Source organism: Bos grunniens, chromosome 26 (assembly GCF_055505025.1).
Source record: "Bos grunniens cultivar Pamir isolate PY7600 chromosome 26, Bosgru_T2T1.0, whole genome shotgun sequence".
Lineage (NCBI taxonomy): Eukaryota > Metazoa > Chordata > Mammalia > Artiodactyla > Bovidae > Bos > Bos grunniens.
In genome coordinates this window covers 16,104,680-16,130,127 of record NC_141190.1, presented here as the reverse complement: position 1 = coordinate 16,130,127, position 25,448 = coordinate 16,104,680, and the positions used below count along the sequence as shown (strand labels likewise).

Sequence of the window (25,448 nt, the reverse complement as noted above, 5' to 3'; positions counted from 1 at the left end):
GGCTAATTACTTTACACTATTGTATTGGTCTTGCCATACATCAACATGAATCTGCCACAGGTGTTCATGAAATCCCTATCCTGAACCCCCCCTCCTACCTCCCTCCCCATTCCATCCCTCTGGGTCAGGAGGATGAGCATGAGCATGATGCCCTGAGCATCCTGTATCATGCATCGAACCTGGACTGGCAATTTTTTTCACATATGATAATATACATGTTTCAATGGTATTCTCCCAAATCATCCCACCCTCACCCTCTCCCACAGAATCCAAAAGACTGTTCTATACATCTTTGTCTCTTTTGCTGTCTCACATACAGGGTTATCATTACCATCTTTCTAAATTCCATATATATGCATTAGTATGCTGTATTGGTGTTTTTCTTTCTGGCTTACTTCACTCTGTATAATAGGCTCCAGTTTCATCCACCTCATTAGAACTGATTCAAATGTAGTCTTTTTAATGGCTGAGTAATACTCCGTTGTGTATATGTACCACAGCTTTCTATCCATTCATCTGCTGATGGACCCTGGCTATTATAAACAGTGCTGTGATGAACACCGGGGTACGCGTGTCTCTTTCAATTCTGGTTTCCTCAGTGTGTATGCCCAGCAGTGGGATTGCTGGGTCGCATGGCAGTTCTATTTCCAGTTTTTTAAGGAATCTCCACACTGTTCTCCATAGTGGCTGTACTAGTTTGCATTCCCACCAACAGTGTAAGAGGGTTCCCTTTTCTCCACACCCTGTCTAGCATTTATTGGACTTTTGGATAGCAGCCATTCTGACTGGCATGAAATGCTACCTTATTGTGGTTTTGATTTGAATTTCTCTGATAATGAGTGATGTTGAGCATCTTTTCATGTGTTAGCCATCTGTATGTCTTCTTTGGAGAAATGTCTGTTTAGTTCTTTGGCCTATTTTTTGATTCGGTCATTTATTTTTCTGGAACTGAGCTGCAGGAGTTGCTTGTATATTTTTGAGATTAATTCTTTGTCAGTTGCTTCATTTGCAATTATTTTCTCCCATTCTGAAGGCTGTCTTTTCACCTTGCTTATAGTTTCCTTTGTTGTGCAGAAGCTTTTAATTAGGTCCCATTTGCTTATTTTTGCTTTTACTTGTAATATTCTGGGAGGTGGGTCATAGAGGACCCCGCTGTGATTTGTGTCGGAGAGTGTTTTGCCTATCTTCTCCTCTAGGAGTTTTATAGTTTGTGGTCTGACCTTTAGATCTTTAATCCATTTTGAGTTTATTTTTGTGTATGGTAATAGAAAGTGTTCTAGTTTCATTCTTTTACAAGTTGTTGACCAGTTTTCCCAGCACCACTTGTTAAAGTGATTGTCTTTTCTCCATTGTATATTCTTGCCTCCTTTGTCAAAGATAAAGTGTCCATAGGTGCATGGATTTATCTCTGGGCTTTCTATTTTGTTCCATTCATCTATATTTCTGTCTTTGTGCCAGTACCATACTATCTTGATGACCGTGGCTTTATAGTAGAGCCTGAAGTCAGACAGGATGATTCCTCCAGTTCCATTCTTCTTTCTCAAGATTGCTTTGGCTATTCAAGGTTTTTTGTATTTCCATACAAATTGTGAAATTATTTGTTCTAGCTCTGTGAAAAATACTGTCAGTAGCTTGATAGGGATTGCATTGATCTACAGATTGCTTTGGGTAGTATACTCATTTTCACTATATTGATTCTTCTGATCCATGAACACAGTATATTTCTCCATCTATTATAGTGTCCTCTTTGGTTTCTTTCACCAGTGTTTTATAGTTTTCTATATATAGGTCTTTTGTTTCTTTAGGTAGATATATTCCTAAGTATTTTATTCTTTTTGTTGCAATGGTGAATGGAATTATTTCCTTAATTTCTCTATTTTCTCATTATTAGTATATAGGAATCCAAGGGATTTCTGTGTGTTGATTTTATATCCTGACACTTTACTATATTTACTGATTAGCTCTAGTAATTTTCTGGTAGAGTCTTTAGGGTTTTCTATGTAGAGGATCATGTCATCTGCAAACAGTGAGAGTTTTACTTCTTTTCCAATCTACTGCTACTGCTAAGTCACTTCAGTCGTGTCTGACTCTGTGTGACCCCACAGACGGTAGCCCACCAGGCTCCCCTGTCCCTGGGATTCTCCAGGCAAGAACACTGGAGTGGGTTGCCATTTCCTTCTCCAATGCATGAAAGTGAAAAGGGAAAGTTAAGTCGCTCAGTCGTGTCCGACCCTCAGAGACCCCATGGACTGCAGCCTTCCAGGCTCCTCCAGCCATGGGATTTGCCAGGCAAGAGTACTGGAGTGGGGTGCCATTGCCTTCTCTGCTGTTCCAATCTGGATTCCTTTTATTTCTTTTTCTGCTCTGACTGCTGTGGCCAAAACTTCCAAAACTATGTTGAATAGTAGTGGTAAGAGTGGGCACCCTTGTCTGGTTCCTGGCTTTAGGGGAAATGCTTTCAATTTTTCATCATTGAGGATAATGTTTGCTGTGGGTTTGTCATATATAGCTTTTATTATGTTGAGGTATATTCCTTCTATTCCTGCTTTCTGGAGGGTTTTTTTTAATCATAAATGGATGTTGAATTTTGTCAAAGGCTTTCTCTGCATCTATGGAGATAATCATATGGTTCTTATTTTTCAATTTGTTAATGTGGTATATTACATTGATTGATTTGCAGACATTGAAGAATCCTTGCATCCCTGGGATAAAGCCCACTTGATCATGATGTATGATCTTTTAAATGTGTTGTTGGATTCTGTTTGCTAGAATTTTGTTAAGGATTTTTGCATCTTTGTTCATCAGTGACATTGGCCTGTAGTTTTCTTTTTTTGTGGCATCTTTGTCAGGTTTTGGTATTAGGGTGATGGTGGCCTCACAGAATAAGTTTGGAAGTTTACCTTCCTCTGCAATTTTCTGGAAGTTTGAGTAGGATAGGTGTTAGCTCTTTTCTAAATTTTTGATAGAATTTAGCTGTGAAGCCGTCTGGTCCTGGGCTTTTGTTTGCTGGAAGATTTCTGATTACAGTTTCAATTTCCATGGTTGTAATGGGTCTGTTAAGATTTTCTATTTCTTCCTGGTTCAGTTTTGGAAAGTTGGTCTTTTCTAAGAATTTGTCCATTTCTTCCAAGTTGTCCATTTTATTTGCATATAATTGCTGATAGTAGTCTCTTATGATCCTTTGTATTTCTGTGTTGTCTGTTGTGATCTCTCCATTTTCATTTCTAATTTTATTGATTTTTCTCCCTTTGTTTCTTGATGAGTCTGGCTAATGGTTTTTCAATGTTATTTATCATTTATTTTATTTATTGTTCATTTTATTTATCATTTTCCCAGTAGTCATGTATGGATGTGAGAGTTAGACTAGAAAGAAAACTGAGTGCTGAAGAATTGATGCTTTTGAACTGTGGTGTTGGAGAAGACTCTTGAGAGTCCATTGGAGTGCAAGGAGATCCAACCAGTCCTTCCTAAAGAAAATCAGTCCTAATTATTCATTGGAAGGACTGATGCTGAAGTTGAAACTCCAATACTTTGGCCACCTGATGGGAAGAACTGACTCATTTGTAAAGACCCTGATCCTGGGAAAGATTGAAGGCGGGAGGAGAAGGGGACAACAGAGGATAAGATGGTTGGACGGCATCACCAACTCAATGGACATGAGTTTGAGTATCCAGAAGTTGGTGATGGACAGGGAAGCCTGATGTGCTGCAGTCCATGGGGTCGCAAAGGGTCAGACACAGCAGATCAACTGAACTGAACCTCATTCACTCCTGAATACATAACTGTTTAATTGAAAGAAGCTAAAATTAACTTGAAAATGAATGACCTGGTTACTTTATAAGCCTTATAAATTTTGAGCTTAAAAAAAAAAACTTTTTGATTAGAGTATTGCAAAAGATTAATACCAACTTAATCAATATTTTAATGTCTAAGTTATATATACTTAATACTGTAAAGGTAAAGTTCTCAACAAAACTTCAAATAAAACATAGCTACCAATACTTCATCATCTTACCTGTATGCAAACTGATTCTTAAGACCTTAAACCAATACAGTCCTTTTCTAAGCTTAATTTAATTCTTAATACTTCCCTTAAATTCTATTTTTTAACTGGAAAAAAGTCATTAAAATGACATGTTCATTATTTGTGAAAATCAATTTTATAAACCATATATGATCATGTTACTCAGTTGGCATCACTTTTTTTTGCTATGTCTCCTTAGCCAGATTTATTTTAACACAATGGACTACATTTCTACAGTTATGATTCACTACTTGCCATATTTTAAGAAATCAAATATTTTAAGAAATCAAATAAACACAATTCAATTATGTATGGGTTTTTCAATACTTCCATAAAGGCAGAAGGGAGAAGCATATAAATTAATTCATTAAAGACAGTCTTTGAAAAGCATATTTTACAATACATTATCTCATGAATTCATCAATTTCTCACCACGAGAAATTATGAAAAGCCTGTTTAATTCCAGAGTTTGCATATTTGCACAACTAATCACAGTGCTTTTATTGTACAAAATATGTGTATTTTTTTGTAATCCTATTTACCAATCTAGGCTGTTATAGAAGGATTTTATCCCATGCTATAATAAAGATGTTCTTCAGTGTTTTGGGGGGAAAAAAAAAAATTTTTTTTTTTTTTGCATCACTTTTAAGACCAAAGATAGGCATTTAGGTCTTTGTTATAAATTCTGAAAAATTCCTGGAGAAGACTCTTGAAGGTCTTGGACTGCAAGGAGATTAAACCAATCAATTCTACAGAAAACCAACCCTGAATATTCATTGGAAGGACTGATGCTGAAGTTGAAGCTCCAATACTTTGGCCACCTGATGTGAAGAGCCGACTCACTGGAAAAGACCCTGATGCTGGGAAAGATCAAAGGCAAAAGGAGAAGAGAGTGGCAGAGGATGAGATGGTTAGATAGTATACTGACTCAGTGAACATGAATTTGAGCAAACTCCAGGATAGTGGAGGACAGAGGAGCCTGGTGTGCTATAGTCCATGAGGTCGCAAAGAATCGGACACGACTTTGCAACTAAACGACTATATATAATACTGACTGCTGTAATGAATATCCTTGTAGAAAAGCTTTTGTAAATCTGTTTATTTACTTCAAGTGTTAGAACTAGAATAAATAGGCTAGAGGTTACATTTTTTGAAGCTTTTGGTAAATATTTCTAAATTATTTTCAGTCATACTCTGTGTGGGTAATATTCACTCATTTTACTCACTTTTGAGGAGAAAAAAAAACCGCGCCTTGATATTGTTTTGACACAAATCTCTCTGATTTAGCAATCACTAGAAAAATAGTTAAATAAATTATAGTACAGCCAAAACGTGGAATACAGTGCAGCTATAGTAAGTATAAATACACCTGTATGCACTGACATGGAGGAATGTTCAGATGGTTTGTGGAAAAAAAATAAAAGGAAGAAAAAAAGAAAGCTTAAAAAGTATCATAAGTAGATGTAGTCTTTTTTATGTGCATAGAAAAAAGATCTGGAAGAACATATACCAAATTGTTAACTAATACATAGTAGGATTAAGAGAAGATGTTTGGGTGAAAGAGGGGGACAGACATGCAGTTTGTACTTTACTATTGAATTTTTTTCAATAATACGTAAATAAAAAATTTTAAGTAACAGTGTATTATTTACATTATTATAATCCCTAAAAGTCTTTTTGTGGTGCCTCTGTCTGGCATTATCATTATCATTCAGACCATTTTTAATAATATCAATTATTTTACTCTACGTGATACTATCCTTATTTTATCTAATTTTTTTAATTCATCAAAACCACACTACGTTTTATTCCTATCTACATGTTACTCCTATGCTTCAGGGTTTTAAGAAACTTAAAAAAATAAAAACAATGAGAATCTTACTACTGTTTTTTTCAAGTTTTTAAATATAAACATTCAAAATGACTGGTTTGGGTAGAGAGACAGGAAAATAAATTTTTATCCTTCCCATAATATTTATGTTTTTTTCAATAAAGAGGAAACTTGCCCACAACTAGACTATTTTATTTTTCCTGGATGTGAGAGTTGGACTGTGAAGAGAGCTGAGCATCGAAGAATTGATGCTTTGAACTGTGGTGTTGGAGAAGACTCTTGAGAGTCCCTTGGACTGCAAGGAGATCCAACCAGTCCATTCTAAAGGAGATCGGTCCTGGGTGTTCTTTGGAAGGAATGATGCTGATGCTGAAACTCCAGTGCTTTGGCCACCTCATGCGAAGAGCTGACTCACTGGAAAAGACTCTGATGCTGGAAGGGATTGGGGGCAGGAGGAGAAGGGGATGACAGAGGATGAGATGGCTGAATGGCATCACCGACTCGATGGACGTGAGTTTGAGTGAACTCCGGGAGTTGGTGATGGACAGGGAGACCTGGCATGCTGCAGTTCATGGGGTCGCAAAGAGTTGGACACGACTGAGCTGAACTGAATTGATGCTTATTCATCTATTGCTACCTAGACCCAGAAGTTTTTGAAGTTATTATCCACAGTTTAAGATATTTCAATGTCAAGATTATTATTGATGGTTGTAAACTAAAGGAAAACACAAATTTTATATACATAATATGAAATACAGTAACATTAAATTGTACCAGGTTTTAGAGGGTGTGGGGAATGAAGTATGCTCTTAAAATGTAGCGCCTTTTTAAATGACCAATCTATTAATCTGTTTTGTAACTCTGAAGATGGCTATTATCATGTGTGGGAGTAACTCAATCAATATAGAATACAAACCAGGAGTGATATTTAGTTCATTTCCTACAGCTAGACTCCAAACTTTCCCACGAACACTAGGGGGCAATCCCTGCCACCACAATTCTCGAACTCTTCTCGTACTACGCCTAGAATTGAAGGGGGAGAAAAAAGGAGAAAGTTACTTTTTATACCAAAAATACTAGTTCCATGATGGTTTACCTAGTCTGTGGCCAAATGGCTGAATAATTTTTTAGAACATAGAGACTTAAGTATGTGATGCATTCTTTCCTTGGGTTCATGCATGTAGGCAAAAAATGCCTAAAAAATATACAGCAATTTAAAGGGAATTGTCTTCCATAATTGCCACTTACACTAAGGGTACAATGAGAGAATAAGAAATATAGGAAAATTATGAAAAAACATAATAAAAAGAATATAAAAATGCATTGTCAATTCAGTACCAAAAACAAAATCACAAAGTATTTACTATGGGTAAAGCCTTAGTCTTTGGGAGGCAGCATAGTCTACTGAAAGAAGTGTGGGCTTTAAAATCAGATAGACTTGAGTTCAAATCTGGTTAACCATTCATTAAATGTACAACCTTGGGCAAATCACTTAACCTCTCTGACTTTGAGAATCCCTATAAGATAAAAGGGAATAAAGGTTGTGAGAATCAAATGTGATTACTTGTGTAAAGAGCCTAATATCTGTCACATTATGCCAATATTCAATACATTCCCAAAGCACATCCTATACTTGGCATTGCAAAAGTCATCTCCCACCAGTCTAGAGGAAAAATCATGAATGTATAAAAATATTATCAAAAAATAAAAGGCAAAGTAACGCAAGAAGTGTATTAGTCTCAAAGTATAATGGGACATTACAGAAGGGAAAGATCATATATAACATACTATCTTGATTATGAGAAGCATATCAAAATCGCTTTAATATTTACCATTTAATAAATGCATATTACAATGAATGTATATGTTTAATATTTTCTTTGCCAAAAATCCTGCTATTACATCAATAGTACATCTGGCAATATAGATAGTATGTTAGAATTAAGAAAATATGGTAACAGGAAATTAGAAATTTCATGGATCAACAAGTATTCAGATGCGACTCAAATGATAGATAAAATTCTGATATGCATAAAGGGTGGTCAGTAAGGGAAGCAGGCATTAGAGATTAAGGGATTTACAAAAGCAAAGAACAGAGGTAAGCATGAAAATTTTCAAACACTGGTTAACAGTATAATTTAGCCAAAACATAAGATACATGCTAGAAGTTATATAAATATAAAATTGGAAACATGAGATCTTTGGAGACAGACTGAAATTCAGGAAAAGTCTGCTTACTTACATTACTTCCCAATTGGGTAGTATTTCATTGATCCAAATTACCATTGCACTTGCAATGCTTTCTTCCTGTTTAAACCGTTCTTTCATTATTTTTTTCCTTTTATGTGCTTCTTTAATTTCTGTTTTAAACAAGTAAAAATTATTTCAATATAAAACAGCCAGATCAAAATGCCCTTCTCTTTCTACCCAAGTCTACAAAAGAGACTTTCTCATAAAGAATATTCTGGTAAAAGGAAGGAAGAATGGAAATGAAGAAGGGAAGAAGGGGAAGAAAGGAAAAAGGAGAAAGAGGAAAGGAGAGAAATAGGGAAAAAGAGGAAAAAATGAACTTGATTTAACATAAAAGTAGCTTCTTCTGTTCTACAAAAATGGATGGAACAAAGCTCAGAAAAAACAATTTAAATAGATTACTATATCACATAGTCTACTTATACTTAATGAAGTAAAATTTCTCATGAATTAATTATGTAAAAATAAACAACTGTGAGCAACTAACCAATACCATTTTTTCATACAATGGGTTTATGAATTTCTTGACATAAAACCACATGACAGGGACTTCCCTGGTGGTCCAGAGGTTAAGACTCTGAGCTTCACTATGCACAAGGTATGGGTTTGATCCCCAGTCGGGGAACTGAGATCTCACATGCCATGTGGCACAGAAAACAAAAACAAAAACCCACATGACATTGAAAAATGATATTGCCATGGCACTATTACAGTGACCCTTTCTTTTACTATGATGTTTCAGTTTACTAATTACCTGGAAATTTTAAAATCCTCCTAACACACACACATACACCTAACACCATTCTGACGATCAGGAGTCACAATTTTGGAATAAGAGATGCCCCCCAAATAGAGAAGTACATACACAGAGAATGAATGAATTTTAGAACCAGTGGGACTTCAGAGATTACCTGGCTAAACTGTTTTCTAATTGTGTTTCACATGTGACTCACAAACCATCTTAAGGGGGCAAGTAAATAGCTCCATGTTTTATTTATGTATTCAGATTTTAAGTGTTGACTGAAGGGCTTGAAAAGCCCAGATGCAGTCAACTGCCCCCTCCTCCACCCTTCATCCCCAACACACACAAACATTTCACAGATAAGGAAAATTAAGATTTATTTAGAGTATCACATCCAGGAAGCATAAAATAAGATTAAAGCTTTGACCTTCTTACTTCCCAATTCAATGTTACTTTTATCATATACTGTTAGGTTCATCTAATTTATCAATAATCATCTTAAATATTAATCAAATAGTAATGTCAATGTTAAGAGTCAATTAAAATTTGTTGGGTATGCTAGAAATATTTCAAATTGTATAGTAAAATAAACTTAACCAATGTTTACATAATTATGCCTTCTAAAAAGATTGTGCCAGAAAGCAGAAGTATATATTATAATAACATTTGATTCACTTAAGTCAAAGGAAAAAATATCAGTTGTTAATAAAGCTTATGCTAAAAAATATAGATAACTGTGTAATATTTTCTAAAAATGTACCCTGAACTAACAATACTTAAGTAAGTATTGCTAAATCATCCTTATGTTTTATTTTTGGTTGGAAGAGAGACTGAATAAATGTGTGAATTTATACACATAAGAATCTACACTTCTGTGCCTGTCAAAATGACACAACTGGGAATTGAGAGAAACTTCATAAGTCATGAAATCAATTTTTACTTCCAAATCATATTCCCATAACCTATAGAAAGTTACTGCAAAATGTCAAAATTCTTAAATTATAAAATATCAAAAGCCTAGTGAAAAAACAAATGAATCTCCTGAATGGATTCATGCATAACATCTTCATTTATAAATCAAAGTACTAGGAGTCCTACGTTTATGTTGCAATTACTAGGTCTCTCATAGATAGTGTGCGGCCTTTCTCCTCATACTAGTTTTGTAAAAGTATTTAAAAACTAAGATTCTTGTACGACATTTTATTTCTCTTTAAGAACAAATTTAGTCAGCATCATCTTAAAGACAGACTTGGTCAATTTCACCATTTGCCATCCTGTTGAAATGAATTTAGTAGGAAATGAGTTTCCTACTAACATCAATAAATAAAATATATCACCTGGAGTTAAATTTTATACCTCGTTTTTTAGCCTCAGCCACCATCTCATCATATTCTTGTCGGTGACGTAAAGCCTCTTCCACAGATTTGGCAGGAAGATTTCTGAGGAAAAAACAAAATTTAAGTCAATTTTTTAAAGACTAACTTAAGTTTACTGACCTCCTTTCTTTTTATAGCCAGATACAAAAGAATTTCTAACTTAGTTTTCACATTTCATACAATAAGAAAGTATAAGGTTGAAAAGAACTCTGCATTTTAGAAAAGAATCAGAATCCAGGTTGCTAGTATTTGTTATATATATCAAATATCATATATATTTGTTTATATGTCATATAAACATGTTTGATTTTAGCCAATAATTCTAGCTTATTTGTTAAACTCACTATATAGTTTATTTTTTAGTCAACTTTTTTGAGGTGTAATTTCACACAACAAAATGGAATACATATTTTAAGAGTACTGTTTGATGAGTTTTGACAAATGTATATATCTATGCAAAAAACGCATCAATCAAGATACAGAATGTTTCCATCAATCCACAGTTAGTTTTTGACCCCTTTACTCTTAATACTTACCAAACTCCTACCTTATGCAATCACATATCTGATTCTATCACTATAGATTAATTAGTCTCTAATAAGAATTTTGTATAGATTCTTTTGTGCCTGGCTTCTTTTGCTCAGCATATTTTTGATATTCATCCACTTTGTCCTGTGTATTAGTAATGATTTCTTTTAATTGGTGAGTAATGTTCCATTTACCCATGTGGATGGACATTTAGACTGCTTGCAGTTAGGGGCTGCTATGAATAAAAGCTACTATAAATATTCAAGTGTGGCTATCTGCATTCATTTCTCTTGGTAAATAAGTAGGAGGATTTATACGCTTTCTGCTTTATTAGAGATTTAACATAACATTCTAAATAAAATTTTGATAATCAGTTACTCACTTGCATATATTATATTTTGGTTTATAAAATCAGTGGCTTCACAGAGGCATGATTTAGATATATAACTATGCAAAATGAAATACACTTGAATATTACCACATATCCAAATATGTCATAATAATGTCCAGTTTTTAGAACCAGTTTTTTAAATGATTTTCAACAGGCTAGGTGGGAAAGGTATGTGACAAACTTTCAAATTATATATTCTACTTCTTGCCATCTCAGATTAAGATTCCTTAGGTATGTTGTAGCAGGAAGGAATAAAGGTTAAGATTTCTGCTTCAGGCCATAATGGAATTAAGAGGGATCAGGTTTATCTTCTTGCCTTAATTAATTACAAAAATAAATAAAATACATTAAACTACAGTTTAAGATGCTGGACCATAGGCAGCACAAGACCATGCTCCTTATGAAAAAAGAAACAAGGTAACCCTGCAGATGCCTGACCTTACTCCCTGGATTTCCAGGTCTCAGTGCTGAGAGGAAGTGCCAAAACAGGGCCCACCAGTCTTGCTGAGTGAGAAAACAAGAGTTTGAGATAGAATTTGAGTAACTGTGGACCAGAGAGAAGGCAGCTGCAGAGGCTTTGGCTGAACAATGAACTATGTATGTGTGTGATTAAACTATAGTGGCCAGAGAAAGAAACACCAGAAAGAAATAGGTAGAACATTCTCAAAATCACACTGGACTGGGCCATCAAAGTAGAGAGATCTCCTAATAGGGTATTCAATAGAATCCTTAGGGCACTGCCTCAGTAGTAAGGATAAATTATAAATTAGCCCTACACTAAAGGCTGTTCTGGAAGCACTCTAATGATGATTAGATCAAAAGGATCAAAGCCATTCCATACCACCAAAACATATTTATTTAAGGGAATACAAAGAAGTCCAATACCCAACCATGTAAAAACACAGTATCTCGTATCCAATAAAAATTATCAGGGATGTAAAGAATCAGGAAAATAAAAGCCATAATGAGAAGAAAAATCACTCAGCAGAAATAGTGCAAAAATGTCAGATAACAAGATTAGAACTCAAGGATGATAAACCTGTTATAAATATACTCAAGAAGAAGAAAGGAACATGATAAGAGAAATCCAAGATCCAAATCCAATGTCTACAGATGAAAATTTCTAGAATGATAAATTCAAAAGATAGGACTGACAGCAAATTATATACTACAGAAGAAAAAGTAAGTGAACTTTAAGATACAACAATATAAAACTGTACAGAGAGAGAAGAAACCCCACCCCCTCCAAAAAAAAAAAAACATAAATGAGCTATGGGACATGGAAAAATATCAAGTAACATGTTTAATGTACATCTCAGAAGAAAGGAGGGAGGGCAGAACAAAAAGCTGTTGAAGAAATAAAGACTAAAATTTTACCAAAATCAATAGAAAACTATAAATGCAGAGATACATTAAGGTCAATGAACCCCAAACAGATAGAACATGAAGAAAACCACACCATAGCATACCATAATCCAATTCATGAAAATCACATGGAACAAAGATTTTTTTAAAAGCATTCACAAGTAAAAGAATTCACTGAAGGCTGAAAAAGTCAACAGACTTGAAAGAAAGGAAAAAGCCTGATCCTTAAAGGATGAGGCAGGTGAGAAGTAGATATAGGATAACTGCATTCCAAATGAGGGTAATAATGAGAAGACATGGCTTAAAAGAAAAGTTTAATTATAAAAGAGTAAGGTGTAAAGAAATATTTATCCCAAACACTGTTTAGAACAAAACTTTTTGCATTGTATTTTTATAAACTTCTCCTGGAAGGAAGTTACCATTCTTGGTTAAAAGCTTAATCTATTTTGGATGAATTTTTAAAAGTTTAAGAAAGGTCTGGGAATTTGTCTATTACCTACCCAGATGGTAGCTCAGAGGTTAAAGTGTCTGCCTGGAATGCAGGAGACCCAGGTTCGATCTCTAGGTTGGGAAGATCCCCTGAAGAAGGAAATGTCACCCCACTCCAGTACTCTTGCCTGGAGAATCCCATGGAGGGAGGAGCCTGGTAGGCTACAGTCCATGGGGTCACAAAGAGTCAGACACGACTGAGCAACTTCACTTTCACTTTACCCAGATGTCAGTCAATCAAGAGTCTAAAGATCTTTAGTCAGTATTCTTTACCTAGCCAGGTATTCTTTCCTTGCTTATCTAAGCACTCTCTGAATTGGCCTTGTTCATTCACCTGGCAGCAAGACTGAAATATTAATAAAACTTTGACATGTTCTCATAACTAAAAACTTTTTTTAATACTAATGAACAATGAATATAGACATATTTACCAAATCCTAAAAAAAAGAGTACTGGGATCACAATTCTTTAGTATAAAGAAATGTAACAAGAATAAAAAAATAATCTACTTATGTTCAGCTTTTCTTCTCTCATAATATCTAAAAACATGTTCAACCTCTACCTGTTTGGCTCCAGATTTTTTTATTATACTCATCAAGATAATGGGTGGGAAAAGCTGCAGACTAGGAACATGACTTTACATAAAGTTAGGAGTTTTTATACTGGAAGGAAAGAGAAATCTAGAAGAAGAAAAAGTTTAGGTCCAGAGAGCCCAAGAAGGAAAAAAAGGAGTTAAGGACCAGGTAGTCTTGCTTTAGGGAAGGTGTCCTTTGTCTTATAACAAATCAGATACTTTTGAAGAACAGCAGCTTTGTGGAAGGCTAAGATGGGAAGGACAAAAATGGAAATGGAAGAGTTCAAGATTTTTTCCTGGGTATTAAGGAGATATATATATATATATATATATATATATATGTTTTTTTTTTCCTTTTTTTTTTGGTTGCACCATAGATCATGTGGGATCTTAGCTTCTCAAACAGGGATCAAACCCATACCCTCTGCAGTGGAAGGGCAGTCTTAACTACTAGACCACTAAAGAAGTCTCAAAAATACAACAGTAAACCAATTGGTTGATAGTACTTGCACGGCAAAAAAGACAAATATATCTTAAGTGCATATTAAACGTAAAGAAACGAAAACTAACTGCTCTATCATGTGAAGGTAAGACAGAGGAGGGTGGGAGGGGGTGGGCAAAATAATGAAGGGGATTAAGAAGCACAAATCTCTGGAGAAGGAAATGGCAGCCCACTTCAATATTCTTGCCTGGAAAAGTCCATGGACAGAGAAGCCTGGAGGGCTGTAGTCCATGGGGTTACATGACTCAGCACACATGCATGAGGGTGGAGGGAGATGGGTTGGTAGCAATAAACTGGTAGACCTTTAAAGAAATAAAAACAAATAGAAGTACAAATCTCTAATTATATAATAAATAATTCACAGGGATATAAGATATAACATAAGAAATATGTCAATAATACTGCAATAACTTTGTATCAGGATGGATGGATGGTTATTGTTATCCAGATCATTTCATAACATATATAAAAGCGTCAAATCATTATGCAGTACACCTGAAATATAACACTATACATCAACTATATTTCAATTAAAAAAAGATAAGGCAGAGGAAGGCTGACACAGTAACAGATATATTATGTTATATATATTGTATGTTTCATACACTGGCTCATAGAGACTTAAAGAAAATACGCATAAATCTTGGAGATCAACAATTCTTCCTTATTTATGTTAGGATTCATCACTGGGATTAAAAAGAACTTTCTAAAACCAATTTCTTTAATTTCTTGATATCTTTTAAGTGAAATACTAATAAGAAAAATTAAATTTAGGTTTAAAATACAGTGTGCCTGATGAGAAATACTTACGATGGTCGATCCTCAAGAATCAGGGCAGTGGTAGAAAGTGGCTCAAATTCAAAATTCTTTCGTCTTAAAGACTGAGGTGGTGGTTTACAGGCTCTCCCCGTCCGTGCTTCATATTCCTAGAGTAGATAAAAATACACTTATGCAGTGACTTTTCCAATTAAATCTGTGTCATTTAAGATATTACGCTATAATAAGGAATACATACAATTCATACATTAATTTGGTAAAAATATCAGATAGACAAAAAAGTCACTTTTTTGCCCTGAAGCAATCTAAACTATTAATGTATGTAATATATAAAGTATGAAAGAATGTTAAAAGAGGGGAAGGTACAAATGTACTAGATTAATTAGGTAAGGTTTAGGAAGATGTTCTTGTTTGCATTCTATGATATCAGTTTCCAGTTTCCAAGTCTATGATATCACGTCCATTATTCAAAGTCCCGCTTTGAATAATCTACATCAAATAAGCCTACTTTCTAAACTTTCAGCCAGATCAATGATAAAAACATTGACACAAGAAACAGATAATCCTGTTTTAATGCTCTGAAGATCTCTCTCAACTGTGACATTGAACCTCTAATCATACTGGTTTTGGATTTCAACCTACTCTGACTCTAATTACTATAAATCTACCTATTTATTTTAAACTGAAACAACAATTCACCAACATATCTTATCCAAAAAAAGGCCAAAGACTCAAATATTTCACTAAAATTTAAAAAACTGTTACTATGGTATTTTCTCATTCAACTGAATTGATAATTCTCTTAAAAGAAATGAAGTTGGTTTAACATGATATGTTTTTGTTGGACATATTTAAATTTCTACATTTGAGCATTTTTTCATAAATGTTCACAAGCTTCTGCTAGAAAGTTGCAGATCAATAACAAGATTGTGACTTATAATTTCCAGAACCCACATTATTCCCTTTCTAAAACAAAAAGAAATCAAGCTAGTATTTGATCATCTCCAGATAACAAATATATTTTCCACATTATTCTCAATGATTACTCATGAGTACATCTTCAAGTTCACTGGCAGATAAAGACATTAACTCAAATGAAGAAAATTAAATGCACTTAAAGTGATCAAGCGTTTCTCTTATTAACTAGCTGTTTTCCTACCATGGCATATAATTCTTTTAAATTACTATTTTTTCTAACTCAAAGACTGATTCTCACTACTGAATCTGATGGTTGCAAAATACAAACGATGGTTCCATCCCTCTTAAAAATCTGATAATCTTGTTGAAGCTTCATCTTATTTGATATTACTTTAAAAAACAATTTATGATGTCAATCATTTTCTATAAACTTCAAGCTTTACTTTTGGTTTCTGGCCACTGTTTACAATGGTTTGTACTATTCTTTTTTTTAACATTTTTTTTAATGTGCACCATTTTATTGAATTCATTACAATATTGTTTCTGTTTTATGTTTGGGGTTTTTGGCCACCAGGCACATGGTATCTTAACTCCCAGACCAGGGATTGAACCTGCACCCCCTGCCTTGTAAGGTGAAGTCTTGGCCACTGGACTGCCAGGGAAGTCCCTATACTATTCTTTTATAACTGTCTTTAATTCTACATCTCCTCTTCCTTCTACTAAATCTAAGCTGTTAGTCTGACAGTTCCTTTGCATGACTGCATTGGATTTTTAGAGACTTCTTTCTCAAATTATTTAGAACTTTGTATGTTCATTTTTACTAACTCCCATCTCAAAGAACTGTACAGCCTTTCAGTGTCAAAAACAGCAGAGTCACTCATTTCTTTTTTGTTTTCAAAATTTTCCAGTATCTAGTATATACATGTTATTATGATCAAAATTTCTTTTCTTCAATATAAACTCAAGTGTAATCCCCTTTTCTGCTAATGTTTTTCTTATTAAAAACCATAGATGCTAAATACATATGAGGTTTGTTATCACTTACATGGCACTTTGTTTTCCTACAATGTGACCTGGACTCACTGCCAGACAGAATGCAATGAATACTACCCAATAAAGCATGTTCCATGCAAACAAATGCCAGTACACAGGGAGCAAAATAAAACTCCTAAGTCAACACACTAAAAATAACAACTAGCATTTACTGATGCTGACAACGTACCACACAGTGTTTTAAACACTTAACACATTTAATTCTTGAAACAATGTTGTGAGGCACCTAACTCACAGTAGAGGAAACTGAGGCACAAAGATGATATTAGCAGATAGTCAATTAGCTATCTATAATAATTTAAAATGATGAGATAGATAAAATCATTCAGTGAGAGGCTAATAGGGAACTTTAAAATGGGAGGCTCAAGCTAACAATACTCAATCACCAATCCATCTACACATTATTTTAAAAGACCATCAGGTAGTATGCGTTTCCTGATGCAATGTGAAGTACATATCATCATTCTTGATGTATTTTTGCCAAAAGAAAAATCAAACAAATATGATTAAGTCCTTAGAACTGTACTCTCCAATATGGTAGTCAAAAGACATGATAACCAAATAAGTCCTATTATGGTCAAATATACATAGAAAAACATTAAGGAATTTGAACAATTAGGTTTCCCTCTGGAGGGTTGGACTAGATGGGCACTTGTCTTACTTTACTCAGTGTTGTCTGACTTTTCTTACAAGAAATAAAGTAGCTTATTTATAAGAAAAAAGTGAAAGTGAAGTCACTCAGTCGTGTCCGACTCTTTGCGACCCCATGGACTGTAGCCTACCAGGCTTCTCAGTCCATGGGATTTTCCAGGCAAGAGTACTGGAGTCCCACTCTTTGCGACCCCATGGACTGTAGCCTACCAGGCTTCTCAGTCCATGGGATTTTCCAGGCAAGAGTACTGGAGTGGGTTGCCATTTCTTTCTCCAGGGGATCTTCCCAACCCAGGGATCAAACCCAGGTCTCCCACATTATAGGCAGACGCTTTACCCTCTGAGCCACCAGGGAAGCCCATTTATAAGAGAGCCCATTTTATATAAAGTTACTGTGGATAACTGACAAAGATTTTACTTAAGAGCTGGGATCAGAACCAAGGCAAAAATGATAAGCATTAATTAGACAGAAAGACTTGGAAAGAACAGGTGAGGGGGAATAAGCAAAAGTGTGGATTAGGGAAATATTAATCCCAATGAATATGAAAAAGGATGGGAAATAAAGTATAGGCTAAATTATAGGGCAAAAATACTTGGAATTCATGCTGAGCAAAATGGACAGCCACTAAAGAATGAACAAAAAGTGAAATCTTTTATTAAAAATTAACTAAGTACATGTTTAATATAAAAGGCAACACAAAAGCAAGTTCACCAATATCATTTATATATTCACCTTACAAATGAGCTTTATACAGAATTGTCACTCAAATATTTTTCACATAAGAAGGAATTTATATTCAAGTATTTCCTATCACAGATGTTTAAGCATAAAAAATGCTTTAAATTTCTAGAGGGTGATTTTTTTTTTTACAGCTTAAAACATGGTATCAATCCATCCTCATCTGAAAATAGGATAGATTTATACATCTTTAATGACTCAAATATTTGCCAAATAAAGATGCTAGTCTAACATGATTAACAGTACAAACTGTATCAGAAATAGTAAAATATCAAATATCAGTACTTTCAAAATGAATCACAAAGTGATATCAAATACATTTAGGCAAATGTATCAGACCACAGGACTAATATTCTGTATATTCAGGTCTCTGTAATAACTCTCTGTAACTTTGGTTTCTGTTTGACCAAGAGGCTCATAGCACCAGTCAGAGACTTCCCTTCCCCACCACTCTCTTAGCTATGCCCTCCTCCACGTGTGGGCTTCATCTTGAGGCTGGCTTTTTGATCAGAGAAATGACTGTAGCAATGCCAACTGTCACATCCTTAGAGCACAACTTTCAAAGATCCTCTAGCTGTTCTTCTAATAATAACTTTCACAAAAGAAAAACAAAGTACCCTTCCTGGAAGGTCCCAGTAAACACTTCATTCAATACGCAATCACAATGACCTGAGAAATAAGCTTTATCAATGAGTTAATCAGGGCCTATCGCTGTAGCGAGGAAAATCACATAATTCTTAAATCACTCAATTCGAGGACAACAGAGAGAGATAATAGTGTTCAAGTTATTGATATGTAGTTGATATCTCCAAGACATCATTTAAAAATACAACTGAATAGTCCATCATGGGGAGATTCCTGAAGCCATTTTCACTTTAAATCCATGTGTGTCATGTCATAAAAATCCCCTGTATATTCCTTCCATAGAAGTTTAATAATGAACCAAAAATTGATAATTTTATAAGTCATAAAGAAATCTTAAATATTAAAAAACGACAGGAAATATCATAGTTTAAGGATATCAGTATATAATGCTAGCTATAGAACACTCACTGTCTGAAAATATCACATCAATCTGCCTCATTTCCTAACAACAAAGGTTAATTTTTTTTTTTCTGCCACACTATGCAATTCACAGGATCTTAGTTCCCCAGGGACCAAGAATTGAACCAGCACCCCGAGCAGTGAAAACAGAGTCCTAACCACCAGACTGCCAGGGAATTCCCAAGGTCAGTTTTAACTGACTTATTTTGAGTTGTTGGAGCTACCTACCAAATGTTAAGATAAGAAGCATCTAGTTTTTCTCTTAACTTAGGGAATATATTTCTATGAAGTACTGCAACGAACCTTGTTTATTTTGTCAATTTAACTTATTTTTCATCTTTCACTCAACTATTGTTCTATGAAAGCTACTTAACTGGATAACTAGAATAGAAGATGAAAACACTGCTAGAGGCAGGCTGGCAATATCTGTAGGATAATTTATTCTAGCTATTGGTGGCTCAGACGGTAAAGCATCTGTCTGCAGTGTGGGAGACCTGGGTTCTATCCCTGGGTTGGGAATCCCCTGGAGAAGGAAATGGCAGCTGACTCCAGTACTCTTGCCTAGAAAATCCATGGACGGAGGAACCTGGTAGGCTACAGTCCATGGGGTCGCAAAGAGTCGGACAATGACTGACAGACTTCATTCACTTCTATTATAAGAAAATTTGAGGCAAATAGGCAATTAATTCTAAGTCTGGTCAAAAGATGGTAAGCAACTGATAACATCTCCATGAGCACAGAGTAGAAAAAATTACTTATTATTCCAAGGCAAAGAAATACTAGATTCACATAAATGAAAAAGATGTTTTTCCTCAAAATAATCTCTTAGAAAAGAGAAAGCATGTTTGCTTAACATCTCTCATATTATGGGTGTTTTCTCTATTAGTTTGAATGGCCAGGCACTATTTGGAGGAGGTGTGTCATCCTGAAATTATCTCAGTCAATACTGAATCTAGTTTGGAAGGTAATTTATTTTATTTATTTTTTGCTGTGGCATGTGGAACTTCTCTGACCAGGGATCAAACCCATGCCCACTATAGGAGAAGTGTGGGGTCTTAACCACTGGACCACAGGAAAATCTTAGAAGGTGATTTTTTGTTCAATTTTTTTGTTGTGGCTTTGTTTAAGTGGAATAGGAAAGGAAGAAAATGGACATGAAGTAATGAAGGATTCCCAATTCCTGAAGGTATAACCATTCAAATGCAAACACTCATGAAGAGTCTTTAAAACATTACTGTAAAGAGACTAGGTCTCTTTACAGTAGATCATAATTTTATACTTATAGAACAAATAAAAGAAAAAATATAATGCATCTGGAAGTTTGTGGCTTGAGACAAAATTTCTAGTAACAAGATAGTACACTTAAAAGGCACTGTACCTGCTACAAACTTGGACAAAAGTGAAGATGCTCTGTTCTGTGGCTAAAGACCACAAAAATGCTCAGTGATGCTGAATATATTGACATCGAAGATGTATGCAAACAGATCTGAATAAAGAGGTACTATTTCTTAATATACTATTATATATGCAAATTGAATATGTAATTAGAAACAAGTATTTGATTTTCATCTATTATACATTTCTAAAAGTTATATATACATGTTGGACAAAAAAAATTCTTCAGAAAGATATGTAGATTCCCACTTGATGGGCAACGAAGGGGTAATTCATACTGTCTCTCTGTAAACAACCTCTGTTTCCAAACAAGGTGAGCCTATTGATCATCCTATTATTAAGCATGCGGACAGTTCTGATAAACCCAGAAATCCCACTGCTGGGCATACACACCGAATTGAAAGAGACACATGTACCCCAGTGTTCATCGCAGCACTGTTTACAATAGCCAGGACATGGAAGCAACCTAGATGTCCATCAACAGATGACTTGATAAGAAGCTGTGGTACATATACTCAATGGAATATTACTCAGCTATTAAAAAGAATGCATTTGAATCAGTTCTAATGAGGTGGATGAAATTGGAGCCTATTATACAGAGTGAAGTAAGCCAGAAGGAAAAACACCAATACTGTATATTAACACATATATATGGAATTTAGAAAGATGGTAACAATGACCATATATGCGAGACAGCAAAAGAGACACAGATGTAAAGAACAGAATTTTGGACTCTGTGGGAGAAGGCGAGGGTGGGATGATTTGGGAGAATAGCATTGAAACATGTATATTATCATATGTGAAACAGATCGCCAGTCCAGGTTCCATGCATGAGACAGGGTGCTCAGGGCTGGTGTACTGGGATGACCCTGAGGGATGGGATGGGGAGGGAGGTGGGAGAGGGGTTCAGGATGTGGAACACATGTATACCCATGGCTGATTCATGTCAATGTATGGCAAAAACCACTACAATACTATAATTAGCCTCCAATTAAAATAAATTAAAAAATAAAATAAAATGTTAATATCTACAAAAAAAAACTATGCATGGGGGCAGTTCTGAACATCCAGTGCACACGGGAGAACTGGAAGAACGTCCCAACTGTTAGTTGGAATGGTCAGGGGCGGTAGCGGGCAGAATTTGTGGGCCAGATCATCAGAAGAGGAGGCATTCTGATGAGAAACAGCTCTAGGAATCTGCATAGAAGTCCTCTGGAGGTATTATATAGCTGAATACCAAATGGATGTGTGTAGGGCAAAACATTATAAGACTGGGCAAAAAAAAAAAAAAAAAAACAACTTCTGGGGAAAGAATAATTACTATGGAGTGGTAAGTAAAACAGTTCCCACAGCTCACCCATGGCTGAGAAGTATTCACATTCCTACCAACCAGATAGGAAAGTCATCACTGAATACACAGAATATTCAGAAGAGACCTGACTATTCAGACTCATCTGAAACTATGCAAGTCAGAAGACAATGGAAAAATCTTTAAATTGCTGAAAGAAAAAAAATAATTAAAAAACAGGGAACAAACTTGTTGACTTAGGATTCTACAAACACACATTTGAAAAATAAAAGCACAATAAGAATGTTTTCAGACAAACAAAACCTGAAAGAATCTGTTGTCAGTAGACCTGCTCTATATTCTAAAGGAGATCTTTCAGGCAGAGAGAAAGAATATATCACATGAAAACACAAAGTTAAAATAAAAGCACCAAACATGGTAAATATGGAAAGACATTTCAGAAAAGATACAACTAAGAGACAAAAATATAAAAGTAATTTTTAAAAGGATAGCTGACTAAATGCAAAAATAATATCAGTGTATTGAGGGGGTTTACAGCACAAAATCAGAAGGGACAGAATGGCAGTATACTGTTGTAAAATTATTACATTGTACTCAAAGTGGTATAATGTTATTTGGAGATAGATTGTGATACAGATATATATCATAACAGTGTCCCAGAGATGGTTTCATGAGGTCTCAAAGTCAAAACTATAGTCCTAATAATGCTAATAGTTTGTCTTTGTCAGTAGGTAGACAATTTTGCTAAAAGCAAAACGAGGAATAAAACTGTTAATCCCCTAGCACAACCAAAGCAATAACATGAAAAATGAAAGCGAAAGTCACTCAGTTGTGTCTGACTCTTTGCAACCCCATGGACTACACAGTCCATGAAATTCTACAGGCCAGAATACTGGAGTAGGCAGCCTTTCCCTTCTCCAGGGTATCTTCCCAATCCAGGGATCAAACCCAGGTCTCCCGCATTGCAGACGGATTCTTTACCAGCTGAGCCACCAGGGAAGCCCAAGAATACTGGAGTGGGTAGCCTATCCCTTCCCCAGTGGATCTTCCCAACCCAGGAATTGAACCTGGGTCTCCTGCATTGAAGGCAGATTCTTTACTATCTAAGCCAGAAAACATAACCCCAGTCCAGTCATGAGGAAATTATCAGACAAACCCAAATTGAGGATGTGATATAATAAGAAATATTTATTTGTTTCTGCCCCATTTCCTGCAACACAGCTCTTGAAACCTTTGAAATCTCTGACATGATGTGTCTTTTTGTATGCTAATGAGATGACTGGTAGTTGAAGGTTCCTAGATATTCTCAGAATGGAGGCTTGTCACCAGGGGTACCAACTATATACTTTCAGGATTGGAACTTTCAGCTCTACCCCTTGACCTCTGGAGAGGGAAGAGGTGCTGAAGGCTGAATTAACCACTGATAAGCAATCCCCACTCCAGTACTCTTGCCTGGAAAATCCCATGGACAGAGGAGCCTGGTAGGCTGCAGTACACGGGGTCACTAAGAGTCGGACACGACTGAGCGACTTCACTTTCACGTTTCATTTTCATGCATTGGAGAAGGAAATGGCAACCCACTCCAGTGTTTTTGCCTAGAGAATCCCAGGGATGGGGGAGCCTGGTTGGCTGCCATCTATGGGGTCACACAGAGTCGGACACAACTGAAGCGACTTAGCAGCAGTAGCAGCAAGCAATGATTTAATCAATTGTGCCTATTTATTATAGTAAGGCCTCCATAAAAAATTCTACCTGAAGTAGTTCAGAGTACTTTTGGGTTGGTGAGCACTCTATGGGGCTAAAAGGGTAATGAACCCACAGTGTGCTTGGAAGCTCTACGTTCCTTCCCTCATACCTTGCCCTATGTATCTCTTCCATCTGGCTGTTTATGTAATAAACTGGTAATCTAATAAATCAACAGTTTCCTGAGTTCTGTGAGTGGTTCCAGCAAAATTATCAAACCCAAGAAGGGTGTCACAGGCATCTCCAATTTATGGTTGTTGATCAGAAGCACAAGAAGCATGGGACTTCCCTGGCTTCCAATACAGGGGGTGCAGGTCTGATCCCTGGTCAGGGAACTAAGATCCCACATGCTGCACAGCATGGCCAAAAAAAAAAAAAAGTACTAGAAGCCTGACTTGTATTAAGCATCTGAAATCAGAGGCAGTCTTGTAAGACTGAGGTCTTAACCTGGGGGATCTGACAGTAACTCCAGATAAACAGTGTAAGAATTGAATGGAATTGTAGGACACCCAACTGGGGTTTGAAGAATTGGTCAATGTGAAAAAAAAAAAAAAAAAACCCTACACAGCCTACACACTTGGTATCAGAAGTACTGAGGGCAAGAAAAAATTAATAGTTTTTCTTTTAAGGACCATTTTGGGAAATATCTGACCAATATTCCTCCTTTGATTCCTTGTGCGTATCAAAAAGAATGCATGCATGCATTCAGTCACTTCAGTCGTGTCCAACTGTGTGTGACCCCATAGACAGCAGCCCACCAGGCCCCTCTGTCCCTGGGATTCTCCAGGCAAGAATACTGGAGCGGGTTGCCATTTCCTTCTCCATCAAAAAGAATACACACAACTATATGAAAATGCTCTTTCCTTTACTATCTAGACATTAGTATAAGGCCATATTTTCTTCACATACTTAAACTAAAACAATAGACAAGCAGAAACTGAATGCAGGAGTAGAAATGATAATCCAATCTTCTTTTATAATATTAAGCCAGACATTAAGAGATGTGCAAAAGTGTAAAACAATGCTAGTCTTCCGATCAGTTGGTTTTTTAAAAGTTTTTAAAATACATATTATTTGTGTTAACATGTAATGACTTTATTATTGCTATTTTTAAGTGAATTAATAAATATTTCCACCAGTCAGTGTTAATTCTGGGTATAGCAGTAATTCATAGACAATTCCCATGAACAAAAACTCTTTGGAAAAAACAAAAACAAAAAACTCTTTGAGATCCTTAATAGCCAGAATCCAAAGCAGTTGTAAATATAAACATTTGAAAACTGCTGGCCAAGAGCAACAACTGAAAAACTAAAACAAACATATATCTAATAAGTTAACAGTGGAGATAAAATGGAGTATTAAAAATACTGATTTAATCCAAAAGAGGGCACGAAATGAGATAAAAATTAACAAAGACCAGATGGGACAATCTGAAAAGAAGTTGCAAGATGGTAAATTTAAATTCAGTCATACCAATAACTGACAGTAAATGACACTCCATTTAAAAAGAAGAGGGTATTCAGACTGCCTGCTACTGCTGCTAAGTCACTTCAGTCGTGTCTGACTCTGTGCGACCCCATAAACGGCAGCCAACCAGGCTCCCCCGTCCCTGGGATTCTCCAGGCAAGAACACTGGAGTGGGTTGCCATTTCCTTCTCCAATGCATGAAAGTGAAAAGTGAAAGTGAAGTTGCTCAGTCATGTCCCACTCTTAGTGACCCCATGGACTGCAGCCTACCGGGCTCCTC

General features: G+C 35.6%; 1 protein-coding gene across 22 annotated transcripts in view; it reads right to left on the bottom strand.

Moving 5' to 3' along the window:
- Positions 1-25,448, bottom strand: part of TBC1D12 (TBC1 domain family member 12) — a 116,776-nt gene that overhangs the window by 12,651 nt on the left and 78,677 nt on the right. For all 22 annotated transcript variants that reach the window (XR_015155700.1, XR_015155701.1, XM_086378778.1 and 19 more), the window contains 4 exons: positions 14,883-14,998; positions 10,204-10,286; positions 8,098-8,215; positions 6,772-6,878 (listed from right to left, as the gene is read on the bottom strand). Coding sequence is in view for 20 of the 22 variants with exons in the window: in XM_086378766.1 (XP_086234892.1) it covers positions 6,772-6,878; positions 8,098-8,215; positions 10,204-10,286; positions 14,883-14,998 (424 nt within the window). In the remaining 2 variants the exon portion in view is untranslated. The remainder of the gene's footprint in view (positions 1-6,771; positions 6,879-8,097; positions 8,216-10,203; positions 10,287-14,882; positions 14,999-25,448) is intronic.